Source organism: Cyphomyrmex costatus, unplaced genomic scaffold (genome assembly GCF_001594065.2).
Source record: "Cyphomyrmex costatus isolate MS0001 unplaced genomic scaffold, Ccosl1.0 scaffold123, whole genome shotgun sequence".
Classification (NCBI taxonomy): Eukaryota; Metazoa; Arthropoda; class Insecta; order Hymenoptera; family Formicidae; genus Cyphomyrmex; species Cyphomyrmex costatus.
In genome coordinates, this window is record NW_017275207.1 from 5,058,501 (window position 1) to 5,080,957 (window position 22,457).

Here is a 22,457-nt window from a genome sequence, read left to right on the forward strand (position 1 = left end):
TCTGGGCCACTCGAATGAAAAACTATACATTACCGTCTTCGCTTCCCGCAGAGTAAATTGTATGCTACGCTATCAATATTTTCTTCGCCAATATACTGTACATTACTTTCGTACGCTATTTTGAAACAATTTTTATTTGAAAAAAAAAAAAAAAAAAAACTGCATAGGGTTTAACGACGGGAAGCGCAGACAACGCAGACTTTGAGAAGATATCTTCTGTTGCTAGGCACTTTATTCAGACGTTCTCTTGACTTTTTGTCATTTGGAGAACACTGACGGATCTTTATTTACGGGTGACATCACCGCGGATAAAAATGAAGATTCAAATTGACAGCAGTTGTTGCGATACAATTTTACAGAAATGCAATCTCGCAGCCATTGGCGCGATTCAAAAAGGATGGATGTCTTTCCCGGCTGGCCTTGACACACGGATGAATCCCGAAGGATTTTCCATTCCTTTGGGGGGGGAATTTACCTACGACCAGGCTGATTTGTCTCAAGGTCGGAGTTGCCAAAACGCTTGAGAAATCCTCGGCATGCGTTGAAAGCGCACTCGCGCACTGTGCGACATGTGGGACCGAAGGCGGCGAGTGTACTGGGGCCCCGTGCCCCGAGTGGGTTAACAGGCTCCGCTTGGAAAGCGGCTTCCACCAACGGACAGACGACCTCGTGCATTACCTGGGAGAGAGAGGAAGAGGTAGGGATGAAGAGAGAAAGAGAAGGTAATACCGCGGGTGGGGCTATGTCACCACGATGGTCATCGGCAGGAGAGAACGAGAGAGAAAGGCAAGAGGAACGGAGAACGTTTCAACGAGAAAGGTCTACGTTGGATCAGCTGATCTAATTCCCCCGTTCGCTCCGAGTTGACTTCTGTTAATCTCCTTTTAAATTTGATACCTCTTATCAATGCCGCTCATTAAGGAACATAAAGGTACTGGATAATCCAATTTTTTATATCAACATATCGATGCTTAACAACAACTACTTTTCAGACCATTATTTTAACTTTTTTTGTTAAACAAAAAAAACATTGAAGAAGTTCTACGTCTATTGCTTTTCAACATCCTATGTACTGAGAGAAAAATTTTTGGTAATTGTGATTATAATTGCGTATAAAATAATTATGATTAGAAGCTCTATTTTTATAGTTTTTATTTTGTTAATAAAACTTCATTAGAATAAACAATATAAATTAATTAGACAATGACTTTGCGGATGTTTGTATTCTTGAAATTAAATTAAATGATATTCGCTTCTCTTTACTCGTATTTATGGTATAGCTGTGTGTATATTTTACAAATTAATGATTGATTTAAAATTAAACGAGATGTATGTCAATATCCTTGCTATAATATGCTCTTTAAGCTCTTCTTTTTTATTATTCAATGATTCAATAAATCAACAAAATTAATAGGTAGCGATGTCGATGACACTTAATGTCAACGTGCGCGAGCTCACGGATTGCACGGCACGCGGGATGGCATGCGAGTGACATCGATGCCGGCAAACGAGACCACTTTCGTGGCAAACGAACGAGAGCTTCCAAAGTTCCCGAAATATTCCCGAATAGCATCTAGGACGATTTGGACTGCCATTTAAATACTCCACGAGGTGATGACTCGGTTTACAACCATGAAAATAGAACTACGGGTCTACTTAAAAAATCTTAACCGATTTACGCAAAAGGTTATAATTATAAGAGAAAAAGTTGTCACTACAAACTTTACCTTAATACATAAATAAGCAAATGTTATTTTATTTTTATTTTGTTTAACAAAGTTGCTATGTAATTTAGAGAAATATATTCTAAAGAAGAAATGACTGAATTTACAACAAATGAAAAGAATTTTTTCATGATTGCGATCATAAAATTATTTAGTGGTTTATTTTCATCTTATTGGCTTATTTTTAATTTTAAATAATAATGTAGAAAATAAATTAATTAAAATAGTATTTGAGAAAATGATTTATACATATACATATATTAATATATATGTGTATATTAATTACACTATAATAATATATTCGGAAGATAATGTATTGCAATCTCGTCATAATAATTTTGAAAATAATCCAGAGTTTTATAATTTGTTATTGTATACAAAATAAAAAACTAAATAACTGAAGATTTCAGAAATTAAAACTTTGCTTTATAATCCTCTGTGAAATAAATATATAATTATATAATCTTCTATTTATTCAAAATCATGCACTATAACTACTTCTACTACAAAGAGTCCTGGTTCAATTTATTATAATTAATTCAGAATTTATTATGTCAATATACAATCAATCAACATTTAATACACAGCGAATCGCTCTTGCAACCAAAAGTAACAATTACGATTTCTTCATTCCGCCTAAAACGTTTCAATCTGGCACAAGGTCTTTTTTCTCTTAAATAACATCATATGTCACATCCACTTTCTTCGGTGCACAAGAGAACGTTTAACACATCACGATGTCCTTCGATTTGTCGATGTCAGATGAACGATCGAGTCGCACTGAGTCGCATTATTCCGGTAACGGAAACGTATCGGACCGTATTCCGCTTGTTCTCCGAGGTCGAGTACCGCGGTATGCCGTGTCCAAGCCGGCTATGTTATACCGCCGCCAATAATTCCGCTATTTCGGGCCGTCTAATTTCGGGCCCGGTGACGCTTTGCTTTTAACGGCGGCGTTGATAGCGGAGCATCATCCAGCGTCGACGGTCACCACCACCACCGACAGCAATAACCACCGGAACGGCGAGAGTTCGGTGGTAGCGAAACCGCTGCTCGCTGCAGTCTCCTGAAGGCTTGGGCCTCCAACTGCCACCCGACGCTGGTCCTCCGATTCGTAAAGGTAAAATCAGCCCTTTCCTCTTCTTTGAAAATTTCGACATTTTCCATCAATTCGTAACACTTTCAAAATAGTGACTATAAGTCTATTTTGGATTCATTCAAACAATTGGTCAGGTGCGACATTTGGGCTGTATTTTGTAGTTGTTAAGAGTTCTCATCGACCGGTAGTTAATTTTGAATTTCTTAATATAATTACCGATACATTTTTTCGGGATACGGTATTTGATGTCTTTATGACGATTGAAACAAAAAAATCTATTATCTTTGACCTTCTTTAAGATTAATGTTACATAAAATTAGAATGTTGATGCGTCTGTTATAATAAAGATAAAAATTATTATTGAATCTTTTTTTAGGATGTCGAACAAAAATATAACATTAGATTATGTGGTAGCAATATGTTTATAGAGAAACTTTTATTTGATTCAAGTACATATTTATATCTACGATGCAAATTAATTTTAATATATATTATATTATAATTAATAATTTTCGGTGTCAATCTTTCAGAAAAATTTAGTAGTACGGGTTTATATTCGTGGATCTTGAAAGAGTTAACTATGAAATCATGTGAGTTACGAAGAAGAAATGACTTGGTGAAATAGCTACTAAAATACTATCAATTGATAAGAACTAATTATGAGAAACAATCTTTTAGAGGTAATTTAATTTTTGTTCACAAGCAAACAGGATATTGTCCACAAAAGTTATTTTTGCAAATGCGTCATCGCTTCTGGCATACACACAAATATTTTTATACATTTTTTTCATAAAAAGATATATTTGTCATAAAATTTAGATTAGTTTAAATTATTGTTTTTTATTTTTAATATAAAAGAAAAAGAGAGCAATTAAAGATTCAATTTAATTAAAATGCACGCGCAATTAAAATGGATTTTGTTAATTGTGTTATTTTAAAACATTACGTTCTCTTATAAGGATTTCGATTTTTTTGCGGTTTTCACAAAGTGGCAATTTTACCAAAAGTCTGAAAACGGGAACGCGGCGGTCTACGGAAATTGCATTCTTGTATCCGAAAATACGTGACCGTCGACGAAGCGAAAATTCGACGAGGCCGTCATCGTGAGTCGGTGAGCTTTAAGTAACAGGATGGTAAAGTGATCGTTGGCATGCTGCCACAGAATCATTTACTAAAAGTCATGGCTGCGCGATCGAAACGTACAGTAACGACAAACAGGATCAGAAGGATGAAATTGGATTAAATACGCGTAATTCGTATATAATAAATAATTATATAAAAAAAGCTATAAGTTAAGGAATCAAATCGAATAACAAGTTACTTATTTGTCTATTAAAAAAATAATAGGCAAAGATAAGGAAACACATTGCTATTTAATTTGGTTTCCCAAGTAAGAAGAAAATTTAAAAGACATCTATAAATAAATACAACTTAATTTGTATAGTGTTTTTTGAATATTCGTGTATTCGTATTTCTATCAGTTTCGTGAAATCTTTGTTGCTATAAAACCAAGTGAATAAAAGTTTTGGTGCCATCAGTAATCTATTCCCACAACCTCTGTGTATTCCTTTTATCAAAAATTTAAGAAAATTAAACTAATGGAGAGAAAAAAAGAGTGTTTACTATTAAATTCATAATGTAAAATTACAATCAATTTGAATTACTTTTAATTATTACTATAGGTTGCCACTGTTCCTACTGAAAAATTGATAAAGTGAACCGCGATGTGAAGAGAATCAAATCGATGAATGAAATTCTTTTTGTCAAAATCGATCTATTCATTGGCGATCCCATTCATTCGTTGTTAAATGGAGAGTTCGCGCGAAATCGCTTGGTAATCTCGTTGAGGAATCTCTGTGACGAACGAAACGCAAGCACTTCCTCGCGGTAGCGATTCGAAGACGTCTTATACCTACACGCTGCAACTCGCCTATTTATAAAGTGCGACCTCGTGGCATACACCGCGTTCGCCACTACCGCCTACCTATCATGGTCGTCCCGCGTGCAAATCAGCGCGCTGTCTAGCCCGCTTCTTCCTAATTTCCGAACGTACGAAAAACAGGTCAGAGCTATTTTCGCGCGAAACGGCCCACAAAGCCTCGAAAGTGCGGACGACGACGTCTCGTTAGAACGAACGGTGTACTACATGCGTGCACTACCGTCTCTACTTCACTGTTCCTCCTCTGTTACCCTTGATAACCGAGCGAGCCTTTCGATCTAGAATAAATCTGGGAACGTCGCGAAGAAGAAGGTAGGAGTTTGATTCGCGTGCTACGCGAAACTATAGTTAATCCCCTTGCGATTCCTGTCGTATCGCGTATCTGACATGACATCGGATTAATTGTAACATGAATCAGATTTGTGAGTTAAATCTCATAAAATCACTTAATGCTTTTATCGTAAATTTATCAGTCGAAAAAAGAATACAAACGTATTTATCGAAATAATTTACACAAAGATGCGCCCAACTCAAAAATTTAAAAAATGATAAAACTTTGACGGTATAAACTATATAAGAACATTAAGAACGTATTCCTCCTGGTTAAGTTTACACATTCTTTTATAATTTTTTAAATAATAGATAAATTTTCTAATCGATAAATTTTAGAAAAAATATGTTTTTCCTCGTTCAATTTTGTTCTATTATTTCTTTCCTTGGTGAGTAATAAAGCAAACACGAAAAATAAGTCAAAAAATTTCAGGGATTTTATCTTTTTAAAGTAAATTTGTGGACAGTAAAAAAATATTATTATACATATATATTAAAACATCTTTCTGTGTACCAAAATTTTTTGGAAATCCTGAGCTCCTTTTGTTAGTTAAATTGAAAATTAGAAAGATCTTATTGCTGCAATGTGTTCTTAAATAAGAGCGACTTGTGATAATCTTTTCACTTTGATATTAGTAGGGAAAAATAAAATTGCAAATATATTATTGTTTCCTAATAGCTGTGTTTACTTTTCTAGGCGTCCAGTTGGTGCAGTGTGCTGAAATGTCGGAAATAGAAGGTGAGGGCCTCTTTACGAGCTCTGTCACGACCATGTTGCTTGAGTATCATCGTAGATAGATAAACAAGTGTCAGTGGAGGAAGTCACGGGAACGAGAGTAATTCAGCGTATGCGTGCAAAAATGTAATGTTCAATATGATCAACGTAATCTGTAACGGAATGCAGAGCGTATTAACCAAAAATTCTGGATTCCGCATTCGCTCGCACAATCAAAACGTACCTCTGTCTACTGCCTCTGGGGCGCAAACAGTTTACATCCTGTCGCATTTCCGTGATGTATAATGCCGCTGTGTTCGCCACTGCACTGATGTTTATTAACAAGAAGCGTTCACCGAGCTACGTCATCGATCTTTATAAAACTCTGCCTCTCTTATACAAAGCTGGCTAGAAATAATAAGAATCATATATTTATTCTTTTCTTGTCGAGATTAAAAAACATCTAAGTTCAGTATACTTTTCTGTCAAAGAAATTATTTTCAAACACGATGCTTTAAAGATTAAGTTAGAAGAATATTTATAAAAAAAAACTTAATGAGAGATCATTGCATTTTATTTTGTGTAACTTTCAGTAATGCACACAGAAATTGGATGCGAATTTTTCAAAGGTATGCTCTCTAAATTTGAATTACAATAAATAATTAGTAAAGTTCAACTAAAAAAGGAAAAAAGTTGGAGCATTATATACTCAAAGTACTCATATTTGTATGTTAATTTCAATCTAATTCTAATATTATATTCATGGAATTTGTGTACTAAACAAAGTCAAGTTAGATCACGTAATAAAGATTAACTAGATTAAGGGGATGCTGGAGTGACCAAATTATTGACATACATTCATATAAAAATCTCCTATAATTGATTAAACGGAATCAAAAATCCTTTTACAGAATTAAAGTAGACGCAAAATTAGAAGGTACTGCAGTGGATTTTATACTAAATCGAAAAAGTTAAGTAAACTTCTAACTTTTTTCGATCACTAATATCAGTGTGATACCACTGATTCAGATTTAGAGAGTGAACATATTGAGTTGAACATTGAAACATTCTTTGCCATGACATGTAAAATTTCATTAAAAATTTCGACTAACGCATCGAGAACTTTAATCTTTTAAGCCCCGTTGCATTTGCTCATCAAAAGAAACATCTATTCATTGCGGATGATCGCTTCTCTTTTCGATTAACGTACATGCGCTGGTATTGCTAGACGTTTATTATTTTTAATTCGCTTTTGCAGATTCGCAGGACGCTTCGGAGCAAGATGATACACAAGATGAGACCACGGAAGCAACAGAAATTAACCATGAGGTAGCAAGTACGACAGAAGAATCGGAAAACTCAGAATTGTCAGAAAAGTCGTTTACTAAGGAAACAGAGGAGGAACAAGGAGAAGTTGAGGACAAGAAACAAGAGGAAATTAAAGAGAAGGAACGAGAAGAAATCAAAGAAACGGAACGAGAAGAAATAAAGGAAAAAGAAGTAGAAAAAATCGAAGAAACAGAAACGAGGGAGACACCAAGTCACGAAGAGACGCAAAAAGAAACGTCGGCCTCAGGTTGGTAACGTTGGTGACTCGTACTTTGATCTACTTATCTAGTAACATTAGAAGTAATTTTATAGTCATCTTGAAATCGAGAAAATTTTACGCGAGGAAATTATTTAACGTCAAATGTTACGAGATGCAACATATTTTTATATCAAACTTAAATCTGATATAAAAATATTAAGTGATTAAATAGTAATTCAAGAATTATGCAAACAGCAATATCACTATAATGTTGATCTAAGAAGAGCTATTTATGTATTTAAAGTATGATATATGCATCATACACTTTTAATACACACATATGAAATTCATAAAACTAGAGAATCGCTCTAAATGTTTATAATTCATTTTTTACGAACGAGATACATTGTAGCAAAATGTATCGTTAAAAGAGTGCTAAAATTTGAAGCTTATTCTTTGGTTTCTGAGAATTCGAAAATTTGATCCCGTGCCATCTTGTTTTTGTTAGCTCCTTCCAACATTAAATATCTTGATATAGTTAAACTTGCAAGAGGGCCCGCGAGCTAAATCTAGATAAAAAGAATAATTTTAAACTTAGTTAATTTAGTTAAGGATGACAACTAGAAAATGAAAGCCTTAAACAGTCATACTAGTGTCATTAGTGTATTAAACAATTCGATATGAATTTACATATTCATATGTCCAGTCCAGCGCGTCGAATTTAAGAAAGAAAATTTGCGAACAAGATCGCGTTCATAAAATGATCTTAAATATAAAAATAAACTGTGAATACGATCCTAGTTTCTGCTGACTTCAGACTTCACTCTTCAGTTAAAAAAAATTTATTTAAACAATAAGAATCTTATTGGACCGTTCGCGTTCATGTGAATACACAATCAATAGGAAATAAAGCTCATAATCGAAACTGGATCTTTGATGTTTAAATAATTCGGTGTAAATTTATATTCTGTCGTATCAAATTCTGTCAAACTGCGCACCGATTTGATTTTTCGGTCTTAAAACTCATAGACCTACAGTAGTACTATCCTAAATTAAATTGCCTAGCAATTTAATAATTTAACGCTCATAGAGGCTTCTTAGAAAGATCTTAATAATACTGATAAATTAAAATCTGTAAACAATTTAATACGAAAATGTTACCTCAACCGGAGATCACTCTGACGAAAATACAAATCGGAGAATGAATAAAATATAAAGAGGGAGTAACAAAAATGTAAGCAAACGTTTTAAAGGAACATAGATTGGAACAATGAAGTGTAAATGGAGTATACAAAGCGTTTTAACGTTTTCCATTGTTCCGATCTATGCTCCTTAAAATGTTTGATTACGCTTCTGTCGCTCTCCCTTTACATTCAACTTGCATTCCTTCTTACCTTACGTCTTTTATTTTTGCAAGAGCAAACTCACAGCTCTTGCATTCCGTGCAAGCGTTCTAAGCCTCTAAACATCTAAACTACCGAAGCTTTGATGATTAATATTCTTTGCAATAATTAGTATATGTATAAAAACAAAAATTGATTTACATTTACTATTTAGGTAATGGTCATACAATTTTTTCTTAGGGCTTGAAAAACAAAATATGTCTTCATTACATTCGTTGATCATGACTTTTTACCTTTTCGCTTTAAGGGAAAAATTATATAATCGCTATATTACTGGATTCAAAGTTGGGAAATCTTTTATTTGAAATTAAATTGAGGGTTTCTAGGACATCTCATGCCGGTTAAAATAGAAATTCTATTAATTTTAAAGAAACTGCGCACAAACTCACGCACTGCGTACATGGCGTGTTTACATCGCGCTTGTCGGAACCAATCGGCGTTGCCCGCTAAGTCGTCGACGTGTTTGCGTTAGCACTGCCATTATTCGCATAGACGTTCAAGCGTTTATTTGAATAGCGACGTCAGCGGATAGTTCAGCACGGATATTCGGCGATCTGCGTTTCGCGGTATGTTTCAAGGAAATCTAAACTTTTCTTACGCGCGCGAACTATTTCGGTCGCGCTACAGGTTCCCGCGTTATTTACAAATCTTACGTTCTCGCAGCGATATACAAGTACACAGTTACCTGATACTACAATGGAAACGTCTGATATAAATTCTCAGAATATGAAATACCGTTACTACAAAGATTAAAATAGAATTATTGACGGCAACGACAGAGAGAGAGAGATCTATTTAGTGTTCTGGAACTATAAGGTCCCCTTAATCGTTGCGATCTTTTACAAAATAATTACAATGATATATAGAAAAATTTACTAGAATGCAATAAAGCAAAATGTATAAAGTGTAAGCAGAGAGGAAGAAAGAAAGAGGGCAGAGAGGGAGGGAGGGGGACACAAGGATATAGAAATAGCTAGACAATGCTCTTATACAATCGGAACAATGAACGGAACGAAAGAAGATCAAATAGCGTGTAAAGAAAGAGAGCAGAAAAATTGGCACAAAGACGATCCAGTGGAAGAGAAATACCACAAGCTAGACGTTAGCGTGCATAAAAGGGAAAATTTCTATTGTCTTTATAGTTTTCGAAGTTTTCGGTTTCGTCTGGTAAATTAGAATGTGTCTCGTTTTCGGACGGGTTTGCAATCCGTAAAAAAAAGAAAAGAAGACTGCGAAAGCTTGTCCGTCCGGAAAGAGAAACGAAATGGGCGGTGAAGTTAAAGTGGAACGCAACAACTGGGGTGCAACCAATGTTATGTATCTGTGCGTGCACATTCGTCTACTACCTTCTCTCATTCTTAAATAGAACAACGAGAGTTAAATAAGGAATACATTTCTGGATAACTTTTTTACAATCAATTTTTGATTGACAGCAGTAAACGTAAAAGGGGGTTGTTTTAGTAAAACGCAGTAAGCGAAAAGAAAGAAACGAGAACAGCTTTATTGTCATAGCTAGCGTCACTTTTGTCAAATCATACAACGTCAGGCAGCCTCAATTCCGACGTTATTTCGCAACCGTCGTCATTATTTACGCCTTGATTTCCAAAAATAAAAATATACGAAACTACATGCGGTTGCATTAATGGTACAATATAACAACGCAATAACATGATTAATGGGACAGGCGAGGCGCGGTAGTAAGCCGTTATTAGACGATCCCCACTGTGCAAAATCACGCGATAAAGAAAACGCGCGCGAGCGTTTTCAGCTTTGTGAAACGCGTCTTGGTACCACACGCGGGTAGTTTCGCGCGGCTTCACCATGGCTCGCCTCGTCTCGCGCCGCCCTCGTCCCGCTTCCGTTACGCTTCGCGCAGCAGCTGCACAGGCGTCGAACGAGCGACCGAAAATAAATCCCCGCGGAGAGAGAATCCCCGTACGTTGTTTTAAATAAAGCGAGCACGCGCGCGATAGCCGAAGAAGCCGGAGCCGGTCAGCGCGCGCGTTTCGTCGCGATCTCCACTCGCGTGCGCCGCGCTCGATCTCTTTCACTCTCTCTCTCTGTCACTCTTTCTTCCTTCTCTTCGCGAGGCGCGAAGAAATCGCGCGTCCGCGCGCAGCAACAGTAGCGGCAGCGCGGCAGACGATCGCAATCGGGTAAAAATACGGTGTTCCAATAGCGCGCGTTAAAACTCACTGTGCGTGTTGCTTTTCCTTCTCTCGCATTCTGTTTCTAGCGCGTATCATTCGCTATCGCGCGTCCCTTGAGAAAGGAAGATTTGACGGTGCGCGGCGTATATACGATCGAACGACGTCTCACTGAGATATATCGAAGCTCGCGCCCGCGAATCGCGACAGATGCGACGCGCGGGACGGATTGTCGCGCGCGAAAACCGGTTGTTTTACAATGCTTCTAACAAACTGCCCCGCGACCCGCTCTCAGCTCGCGCGATGCTCTTAAAACGCGCGACGCGTTGACGTGCCAAAGGGAGACTCGCCGAAGCTGTTGGACGTGCGAGGTCTTGACAACGCGTGTCTCTCTCGTGAAGCGATAAGAGTGCGAAGCGAGTTATGTTGGAAAGCGCGGCGATGACATGTGGAAATAACCCGGTTTCTTCTTTTCCTTCTGTTTCGATTTAGCCCGTTCGGTGGATACCATTTGTTAAAATTTACCGTCAGATTTCTCTCGTGAGCTGCAGATATCGTTTCGGTAGGAAAATAGTGTTTTCTTCAATTTATATGCGATATCTTGCCAATGGTTTATTTATTATTATCACAGTTGGAGAATTTGTGTTAAAATTAATCAATTTTATATGTTTCAAACGGTCCACTTAAGTTTTGTGTCAGTTTAATGTAAGATGAATGTCTTATAAAGTAACACAAATATATTATATTAAAAATGTTTGCACAGAAAACGTGTTACTGACATAATTTGTAAGCAATCATATTTTTTTATTAATATTTCTTATATAATATATTAAATTTACATTTTATTTCTTTACGCGTTCAAAGAAATATTATTTTTTCATTTATTTATACATTATGTTAATTTAAAAAAGGTTGAACATCTCAATTTCATACAAAATATTCAAATAATCATATTTTATTGTAAATTAACATTCGGATATATAAAAAATTCAACACAAAACTACAAAGATTTAAGTGGACCGTTCTTAAGAGAAATACAAAATATTTCTTACTAGATGGTAGGTCCGAATGTGATTGGCTATTGTTATTTATTATTATTAAAACGATTCACACTATATAGATTCGCGTTTTTTTTTAATCGCACGATGCATATACGCGAAATTGTAATCCGATTGTAAAGCGTGACATGGACGGTGCTTTTCGGAAACGAATGTCGAAAGCTCGGAGAACCTTGACGAGAGTTTCTGTTAAAATATTAAATCGTTATAAAGAGTATTTTCAGGAAGCACACACACACACACACACAAGACGCGTAAACCATCGACGCGAGTAATCGAATATACATAATTCAGTCTTCGAGAAGCACCACTTGTCAAGATTTATGCTCGGACTCTTCAATCGCGCGGATTAAAAATAGCGATCGTTCTGGCAGAAAAGCAGTGAGTTTTCTTTCGCTATTCAACTAGCAAAGCAGTAACTTGCCGCTGGCAACATTTTATCCACGTAATCTAAGAAACATAGGTATGAATCTTCACACTTGCGTGAAAGTGTAATTTTATTTTGCTACGTTATTGCAGAGTTTAGTTAATTTCTTATATAATACTTTGATATAATTTTCTATACAGCCTTACCGTTCTGCATAGAATTCAGTCATTAATTTTTTCCAATAATTTTTCAAATAATTTTAATTCAATATACATATAAGTTGTAACTATCTAGTAAAGCCAACATATAAATTACATCTTCCTACATAATCTAATTAAATAGACTCAATGCGATTATGCGAATAATTATTCGATTTATTCCTCTCCAGCAGAGCTGGCGACCGTCACGAGAAGCGCGTCGTCGGACGACGGCGTGCCGGTGTCGGGAGTAGTTGCGAGGCAGGTGGAACCAGGTATAGGAGCACCATTGGCAACCACCGTCGACGACGGAGACGGACAGCAGCGTCGCACCAGCAGCGGTACAAGCGCGGCAGTCGGTGAGTGGAATTCATTGCCGGTACTGGTAGAACGTCTACGCGAGGCGCTCGAGTTGTCCCTGGCAGCGGGTTGCCGGCGAGGCAGCGACGAGCCGACGGCGACGTCGCACGGTGTCCCCGGTGTCAACGTCGGCATCGGCGACCGATCCTGCGCGCGCCGTTCTATGGAACAGGTGCTACTTGGCAGCGACCACGACGTGCTGCCCGTGTCGAGGAAGGACGAGCTCAAGTTCCTGGAGGATTTGCTGCTGTCGGACATCCAGACCGCGCTCTCTCGTTTGCGCGAGACGCTCGAACGCACGGATATCGCGACGCTCACCAAGTACGGCGGAGTATCGGATCCCACGAGTAAGCTACATCTCTTGCGATTGGTATCGAGCCTGTTGTCGCGGCTACAGGTGCCGGCGGAAGAGAAGGAATCGAGTAGCAGCGAGAGCGACAGCAAGACGATCGTGAGACAGGGTGGCAACGGCGGTGCGCTACCCGGACGAAGACGACGACCTGCCAGACACACTATCGGCGTCTCCACCGAAGAGATCGCACACGCGAGGAGGCAGCTGGAGGAGAATAGTACGAACCTAGCAAGATTGAACGACCAGGTGTTTCAGATTGAACGACCTGAACCATTGTTGTCCGCGTCGCGTAACGTGACGAGCGGCGAAAGACCACACGTGGAAGAGATCCACGACAAATACACGAAGGACGTGATTAATCAGCGTCAATCGTTGCGTGACAGGAATAAGGATACGTGTGAATATCGACCATCGATCCCGCCACCGGGTGGTTACGTGGATCGGCCGGCAGTTGCGCTTAGAACGACGGATGAATCGAATACACGGCAGATTCAACATCGGGACAACGTCAACGATTACCAGGAGAAGGTGAGCGACAACGAGGAGACCGCGATCAAGAAGGCCCTCGAGGAGCAGAGTCAAGTGACGAAACTCGCGGCGGCGCTTCGGCAACGCGCAGAACTGATTAGCGCCAGCAAATGCAATAACAGCAGCAACAAGTTTGCAGCGAAAAAGTCGAAGATCAAGCGCGCCAATACCATCGACATCCCGAGCTATCTGAAGTTACAGGCCGACAGTCTCGGTTACGACAATCCCGGCTGCGTAGTGCTGCGACGTCCCATCAACGTTGGCGACAAAATTACTACGAACGCATCCAATCTTGGCGTGCCATCGTTCCACCCGAAAACGGAGAATGACAAGAAGTTCCTGGCGTTGATCAGCCGAAACAACGAGGCGCAGACAACGTACAACACTGCACCTGCCTTTGTCAAATCCTTCGGTTGTATCAAGGCGACAGACATGTCAGCGCAGGCGAAATCAGGCGCAGACAACGTACAACGCTGCACCTGCCTTTGTCAAATCCTTCGGTTGTATCAAGGCGACAGACATGTCAGCGCAGGCGAACAAGAACTGGAACAGCCGATTTTCGAACATCAAGACCGCTTTCGATAAGCCTTCGTCTACGAACGACGTCGACAAGTTATCACCAAGACTGCAAAACATCACAAAACGCTTCGCAAATACTCCTCAAACGTCTCCTCAGAATCCGATGAACAAAACGATGCCGAGCATTGGCGGCACGACAAATAACAGCTTGTCGTTCGCGAAAGTAAACGTGCCGCAGTCAGACGCGGGCTTCAGACACGCGCCTTCATCGCTGTTTCGGAAGATTGAGAAGCCGTGTGTACCAAAGTCTCCGCTCGGCCATCACTGGCAAAGAGACAACGCACTACCGCCCGGAAGCTCCTTGCGCGAGAAAGCCAAGATGTTCGACCGAAACGGTAATCAATTCCAACCGCCGCCGTTCAACGTGAACGAGAATACCCAGAAATCCGCTTTTCCTCGACCACCATGGATCGAACATGACAGAAACGAGAACAAATCGAATAAGATGGTCACCGAGAACGGACGGCTCGATTATCGATTGTTCTGCAAGCAGTTCGCGCCCTTTGTCGGCAAGAACACTGTCCCGGAAGCCAAATGCATCGAAGATTCTCGCAGACGCAACGAACACTCGAACGCCCATCGCAAGGACTTGGCGCTATTGAACGAGAAGTTTGGCGTGGTGGATGGGAAAATTTCCTTCAGGATGTTTCCAGAGAAAGGATCGCAACTCCAGTATCGCCCAAACCAGCCACATCATATGATTGAGGAATCGATTCGGGACAAATCTGATTCTCATAGTGAGAAGAATGTCTTTGAACCACTAGTCACAGTGCGCAATGATAAGAACTCAGCCGGAACCACATTCGCGGGCAACGCACCGATTGATGCGATGTTCAGAGGTAGCGCGTCTGTGGCCATACAGACCGGTCTTGACGATAACAGTCATCCTGAGGAGGCACGAGTGTTTCGAGTGACTCCTAAAGTCGCAAAGGGACCACCGTCTACATACAGTAACGTGTCTGTTCAAACTTACAACGAACCGGAAGTAGAAGCCAAACAACATTGGACGACTCCTCAATATAATGACGCTGTTCCGGCATCAGACTTGAGTTATCATTCTACCGGGGATTCGAGTCACTTTGTCTTGGATCACAATCGAAATTATGCCGTGACGACTAACATCGCTTCGAGCAACGAGACGCTACCTTCAACAAACAAGAATACTTGTGAACTTGTCAAGAAAGACACCGTTTGCGCGCCGTATTCGACGGAGAAGGTCCCCTTTTCAGCAACTTCCGATCATCAAGAACAGCAAGAATTAAACTTCCGAACGAGTCCGCGATGTGAAAATTATTTCTCGCCTAAATCAGCGATTGATAATCAATCGCCAATATATCCGACTTATATCCCGTACGTTAAATCTAATAAGGATCTGTTTGAGGATCAGATCCCAAACGTGTCGCATGAGATCGACAAGGAAAATTTCCTGTGTACGAGTGACAGCGCTTTGCCAGAGGAACAGAATATCCAAAATCAGGATATCAGTGCGGATACCGGCGTCGTTACACGGTACACTTGCGCGATCGCGACTGTTGCATCTAAGGACGTTCCAAAGACACGCGTCGACGAAACTAGACCGGAATCTGGAATGTCATCATCTGGAATATCCTTCTCCTCGTCACCTTCACAGCTCTGGCCGTATCCCAAATTAACCAATAGCGAGACCACCACTACCGAAGACGAAATACGTCGACACAACTTGCTACAACAGAGCCTGGTCCGACAGTTGCAAAACGAGCGAGTGATGTTGAACGATTATCATGCGCCTGTCATCAACCAATCTGGCAATTTTAATCAGTCTAGTTTTCAATCTAACAGTTTTAATCAGTCTCTAAGGTTCCAACCGGTCGAAGTACCGAAAAGCCCGGAACCGCCGAAGAGACCGGAACTGCCGAAAAAACCGGAACCACCGAAAAGGTCGGAACTGCCGAGGAGGTTGGAACCTTCGAGGAAATTGGAACCGTCAAGGAAGTTGGAACTGCCAAAGAAATTGGAGACACCAAGAAGGGTGGAATCGTCAAGAAAATTACAGCCTCCAGCGGTTGTCACTGGTTTACTGTCAGTAGCACCATCCTCCGGATTCAGCGCGAAGAATCGGATTACCGCTCTCAGAGAACAGTATGAACAACCAGACGGTCAATCAAGATCCATACAAAAGGAACACTCGCCAATCCCGAACGGCACGAGCAGCGCAATGGATTCCAGCGACAAGTATCTCGTGTCCTGCACCAACAGACCGTCTAGATCCATTGTCTTGTCGAAGTCTGAATCATGGCATCAACTGGCACTCTCGAAGAGTCATCAAGCTCCGTCACGTCCAGTACAGAATAACTTACCACCGCAATATCTCGCTAGCACCGGGTCATACCTTCCCAAACCACCCAAGCCAAAGTCACCATCGTCCTTTAAGATGAGAAAGCAATACGAGGCATCCTCGTCCTTGGATAGCGTGAAAAAGATGGAGGACAAAATACGCAGGTATTTCGATAATCCGGCAAACGACGGTGCCACGGAGACGAAGGATTCCAAGGGTAGACGTTTCTCGTCCCGCGACTCGGTAAAAAAAGGTCTTGTTGGTCTATCCAGAAGTCGCACTATGCCAGGAATATGCGAGGAGAATCTGCGTCTAACGATCCCTGTAGTGCCACAGATTTCCGTAGCGAGCCTCAATAGTGCCGACGTGGACAAAGTGTTCGATGACATCTTTGAAGAGGCCACCAGGACTGATGACCATTTCTGATCAACTGATTCTCATCGTCATAAGACGTCGGCGTGAAGTTCACTTGGGAGACTTGGTGACGGTAAAAGTGGTGTCCGTTCGGGATTTTTACGAGTAATTTTTCCAGAGCCGACGATATTTCGCGCTGTATTTGAACATCGTGATAAGAATAACGATTCTTATACGATCACCATTAATTTCATCACAAATATGCAACATAATTGATTGATAACATGGATCGTTAAACTGTGATCTTGTCTATTTTAATTCGCATAGCCTGCCGTTGACGGTTGTAATTATTCAGAACGCGTCGTTACATAGACGGTTAATTCTAATCAGATTATTTATGTTAGAAATTTGCAATTATTGTTGGTCACTTATTTCCACAACATTATTTCTGTAAACATTAACTAAGATTCGGGATTAACTGAGATTTAACGGTTCCTTTACTTCCCTGCAAGTTGACTACAGTGTTATGAGAATAGTCTACAGTATCTTCTTTTTAATAAAAAAATCTAGTATCATTTATCTAACTGCATTTTGTACAAAACGCTACGTGTTTCAATCTACAAATTATACGTTAATTATTACAAATTATTACGTTAATGAGTTTGAAATCTAATCTAATTTGCTGCGCCTAATTCCCGCGGTCGCTTAGATTGCTCTAGATTTGAAATTTGTATCGAGATCGAAGTTCTGTTCGTACTAGATAGCTTGCAATATTAGAATAGATCTAACAGATCTGATTAGAAACCACAACTTCGAGGGACGAAAGCATTTCACGATGTCCGTCTCGACACGAAGCTCTTTGCGAAAGCAGCACGTTTCTTGCAATCACGGCGGAATCGACGTCGATACCTGGTCCTCGTCCATTATGAGAGACGGTAGTGCAGATCGATTCAACGATTATCGCCATCGCCAGTATCCACACCTCATCTCACTCTTCGTTCTTCTCACTCAAGATCATCATGAGCGCGAAAAGCGGCTCAAGCAACCTGGAGCTACTAAATGCGAAATCTGCTGTAACCAGCAAGAAATAAAGAACATCGTGCAGCGCATCAGTTACATCGCCGTTATTTCGCTCGATGCACGTAATCTAACTGCAAGCCGTAAAATCTACGTATAAAACAGTCACACGCTTTACACGCGCGATGCTCGTGGCCCGCGTGCTCTTCCCCTTTCTCTCAACTTTTTCTCTCTCAATATTTTTTCTTCTCTCTTTTTTTTTTTTTTTTTTATTTAAACCCTCAAGTCGCGAGCGCACATTCTCGCGGACGGAGTCGCTAAGACGCTAAGAGGACCATGCCAATCCCCGAATAAAGCAGTGAGTCACAGCCCTTATTTTTGTTGAACCTTTTGTTACGCAGTGGCGTATAGAGCTTGCACTGCTGCGAGTGTGTCTAAGAGTGTAATCATAATGTACGCGCGCTGGTACAATTGCAGAGCATAGCGATGCTGTGGTGGCCTGACTCAGCTCAGATCTCTCAGAAACATCCCCCGAAAATACGGGCGCTGATAAAAATCCAAGGCGATATTTTTCCGCCACTTAAGATGTAACTCCACGACACGTAATTGTAACTGTATAATATTTTGCAGTATTCGCAAAATGTATTACATCCAAGTAACCAATTTTTCCGAAAATTTGAAAGAATTTTTTCATATTCGTGAAATGTATCGTAGTGCGCAATAATGAAAAATTAATAATTACAATTATATACGCATGTAATGTTTTTTAAATAATATATATTACATTTATTATCTTTTTTCTTTATACAAAGAAAATGTGAAAATTAAGCAGCTTTTTGCCGGAGGACTTATATGATAATTGAGCTGGCATGGAAACAATCTTACATAAACATTGTAAACAAAATCAACAATTTTGACGCGTAATTTTGCTTTGAAACAGTCATTCTGCAAAATGTGAAAAACACAAATGATCCTCAAAAACAAACTAAAATAACAGACAGTAAAAGTTCTTTATCGACGACAAAAGATTTACATTGACTTGTACACCCAACAAATTAAAAAAATTTCTGAGATTGACATAAACATTTTTAATTCTTCTTTTTTCATTGTCTTTATAAATTACGGAAAGAGAACAGCAAATGAATTTGGATTCCTTTTACCCTCTGGAGCTGACAAACTCTGTAATACAGTTATAGTGACGCTGGATTTGTAAGACTCATATATTTAATTCGTCAATTCATGTTAATTAAAAGGCATTGATTAATTTTCAGAAATCAAAATAACGTAATTTGTACAAAAAAGAATGAATACTAACAATAAGTACATTTTAATAAGAATAATCCAAATTTGTAAATACAACATAAAGATAAATTTGAATTGTTTGCATTTTTTGATAAAGAGATTTATAATTGTGTGGGTCCAATAGACACCCTTCATCAGCTCTAGAGGACTAAACGCGTCGCCTGATTGACAAATATACCCTTATTTGCCGCCACATCCTCGTGGAAGTACAAGTGCGTGTGTAATATGTACACGCGTACGGACATACTTTTTCAATGCTCGTGCATGGCGATGATGTCGAGCGATGTCGATCGATCGACAAATTTAGCCTGTCCACTTTACAGTCAAACTCGATCCTTTTTTTTTACCAGGTTTGTCACTTCCTCGTTACTAGTAAAAAAAAACTAAAGAGATACTTGAACAATTAATATCTGTACAGACACATGTACGTTCTCCGTGATCGTCATATCCTGTTCTTTTTCATACTAAACTGTTATTGAATTTGTTTGTAAGACAACTAATGCATGTCACGGGCACGCGACGAGAGTGATAGATGAACGATTCTGCTAGATCCAGACTTTCTAATAATTCGCATCTCTCTGACGCCTTTGTGACCAAGATTCAGTTATAAACAATTAAAATAGATATAGAGAGAGACATTAACACTTCTCAGTTAGATTTAGTATGCATCTCGATACGAGTCTAACATATATATTGTGCTTTTTTAAACATTCGTAGCCTTACAACGATCTGTTCGTTTTTCAGCTCCAAAAAAGCCGCTGTCGCCGTTCGCCAAATTTCGTCAACTCGATAGACAAAATAGCGCCAATTTGTCGCCAAGGTGAGAATAGAAATTAAAACTACACAAACAATTTGTGTTTAATTCCAGTTATTAACTCAATTTTAACACATCTAAATAATTAATTTTAAAACACGTAACTTTCTATCCTCTTGAACAATTTCATATTTTTAACTCGTGTAACTTTTCTTCTGGGAGGGGAATGAAATATGCTAATTTACTTGTTGCATGTTCATTTTTTTGTTTCTAAATTGTTTATTTAGCCCTGTAAAATCGCCGGCAACGGAATTTCGATTCAAATTTACCGAACCAACTGTACGAGATAATGCTGCGCAAATTAAGGAGCGATTACTGGCATGGTGCCGATCGAAAACCAAAGAGTATGAGGTAAGTGCATCGCGTGTTGTGTAAAATAATATTGATCCGTTATTCGCGAATTCTTAAGACATCCTTGTTGTCAAGGGAAAGCGCGTTGCAGTTAATGATAGCTATTGAATTACATAATATAAAAACTTCATTCTTTCTGTTTCACAGAATATACAGCTTGACAACTTCTCGACAAGCTGGAACAATGGTTTAGCATTCTGCGCATTGATCCATCATTTTAAGCCGGATGCTTTCGACTACAATTCTTTACGTCCAGAGAATCGCAGGAAAAACTTCGAACTTGCTTTTACGAAGGCTGAGTAAGAATTCCAAATTTTTTTAATTTCACATTGTTTTTAATTTCATGGGATTATTAATTGATTACTTCTTTCTTTTCCGAATGTATAGCCTTTTGTGCTTAATTGTGTCGAACACTTTTTTGTTATTCATAAACTAAAAAAAATCCTCTTTCTTGCAGCGAAGTCGCTGGAATCGCGCCGTTACTTGATGTCGAGGACATGGTGATGATGCAACGACCAGACTGGAAGTGCGTCTTCACATACGTTCAGTCCATCTATCGTCGCTTCAAGGATGAAGACTAGTGGCTATAGTTTATAAATCGCAACAGCAGTAACATAATTCCATTTCATGCCAAGGCATAACAATGATTGCTACTCGTAGAACAAAGTCTTCTTTTTACTTCATATGTGGTGGTGAAGAACAATAGCTATTTCTTTTTTTTTATATGCGTACATTCAGATTGGTGTTTATGTAGCCACATATGAAACAAATCTGATAGTAAGCGTAGAATTTCGGATAATGTTATTATTTCAGACAATTTTATTACAACAATGATGATGATGGTGATGACGACAATAATGACAATTATGATAATAATTAAGTCATTGAAATCAGTCTCACAATCGTGTGAGAAGCTAATGCATTCGTACACATATATGTCTTATATTTTCATATCTCGTATATTTTCTTGGCACACAGCCTTACTAACTACTTTTTACCGATGATGATACAGCTAATAATTTCTATGAAAATACGTGAATAGTGTTCACGTGTAAGCGAAGCGCAAAGTGGCTACCAAGTGACATTAGCGTCGATGTTATAAAACTAATTAAGATAATCTTGAGAGTACCAAAGAGATTTCTCAAATAAATATGTGATATGAGAACATTTTTTCAGTTATTTTCCTAATACCTTATTAATTTTTAAGTTTGAATTTTTGCGATTCGGAATTATAAAAATTGCAACTTTTAACATTTTAATATATTATATTTTATATATAGTTATTAAAAATATGTAGAGGCCGGAACTCTGCTTATAAATGATATCATTGCATAGAACTCTGTGAGAACTAACGAGAACTGCCGTTGTAACTGATAGGAATAGTCAGCACGTCAATTTTTCTAGAAGTTTTATGCCATTTTCTATATATAGGATGTATAAAAATTGTTAAATGTTGTTATTTTATTTTGAAAATGCACAACTTAGTTGGTTTTTAATAGAACTATCGGGAACTGTTGCTAAAAGTGCAAATATTAATTTTTTTTCTCGTACTTTAGAGGAAATCTGACGTGCCAGATTCGCGTAGTTAGCACGCCATATTTTCAATTTTAGTTTTTTCATATTAAAACTGCCGAACTATTTTTTATTTCTAGGTAGAACTGTAGAACTATGAAAAGTGCTACTGGAACTGTTGTAATTTTTCTGATATCGACAGAATGTCGTGCCAGCTTCACAGATCCAGTGCCTTAAGGATTGCAGCGCAAAAATCGAAAATGCTTGGAAATAGTAGCGCATAAATCAGAAAATATTTTTGCATAGTTACAGTATTTAATTTCGCCATTTTTAACGACTTAGATAAATATATGGCCGATCGATACAAGAGGTGTTTCTCTGGGTATATATTCACATGTATATGCGCGTATATTTAAATATCCCCACTACTGATCACGTGACCCTTTTAATTCTATATTGCGGTGCCA

General features: G+C 38.9%; 2 protein-coding genes across 4 annotated transcripts; both read left to right on the forward strand.

Moving 5' to 3' along the window:
• The first annotated feature begins 2,710 nt into the window (after window positions 1-2,710).
• LOC108782290 (smoothelin-like protein 1) lies at window positions 2,711-21,237 on the forward strand. 3 transcript variants are annotated; one of them, XM_018550517.1, is made up of 8 exons: window positions 2,711-2,844; window positions 5,790-5,831; window positions 7,066-7,383; window positions 12,699-12,866; window positions 20,058-20,133; window positions 20,355-20,478; window positions 20,626-20,777; window positions 20,936-21,237. In XM_018550517.1, exons 2-8 carry the CDS (start codon window positions 5,816-5,818, stop codon window positions 21,057-21,059), a joined length of 978 nt encoding a protein of 325 aa, XP_018406019.1. In that variant the 5' UTR covers window positions 2,711-2,844; window positions 5,790-5,815; the 3' UTR covers window positions 21,060-21,237. The 3 variants fall into 3 exon arrangements, with proteins under 3 accessions (XP_018406019.1, XP_018406021.1, XP_018406020.1); XM_018550519.1 differs by having other exon boundaries at window positions 12,702-12,866; XM_018550518.1 differs by lacking the exon at window positions 2,711-2,844 and adding an exon at window positions 4,931-5,074.
• On the forward strand, window positions 12,873-17,958 carry LOC108782289 (uncharacterized). The gene is made up of 2 exons (XM_018550516.1): window positions 12,873-14,191; window positions 14,280-17,958. Exons 1-2 carry the CDS (start codon window positions 13,031-13,033, stop codon window positions 17,064-17,066), a joined length of 3,948 nt encoding a protein of 1,315 aa, XP_018406018.1. The 5' UTR covers window positions 12,873-13,030; the 3' UTR covers window positions 17,067-17,958.
• Window positions 21,238-22,457: the final 1,220 nt, after the last annotated feature.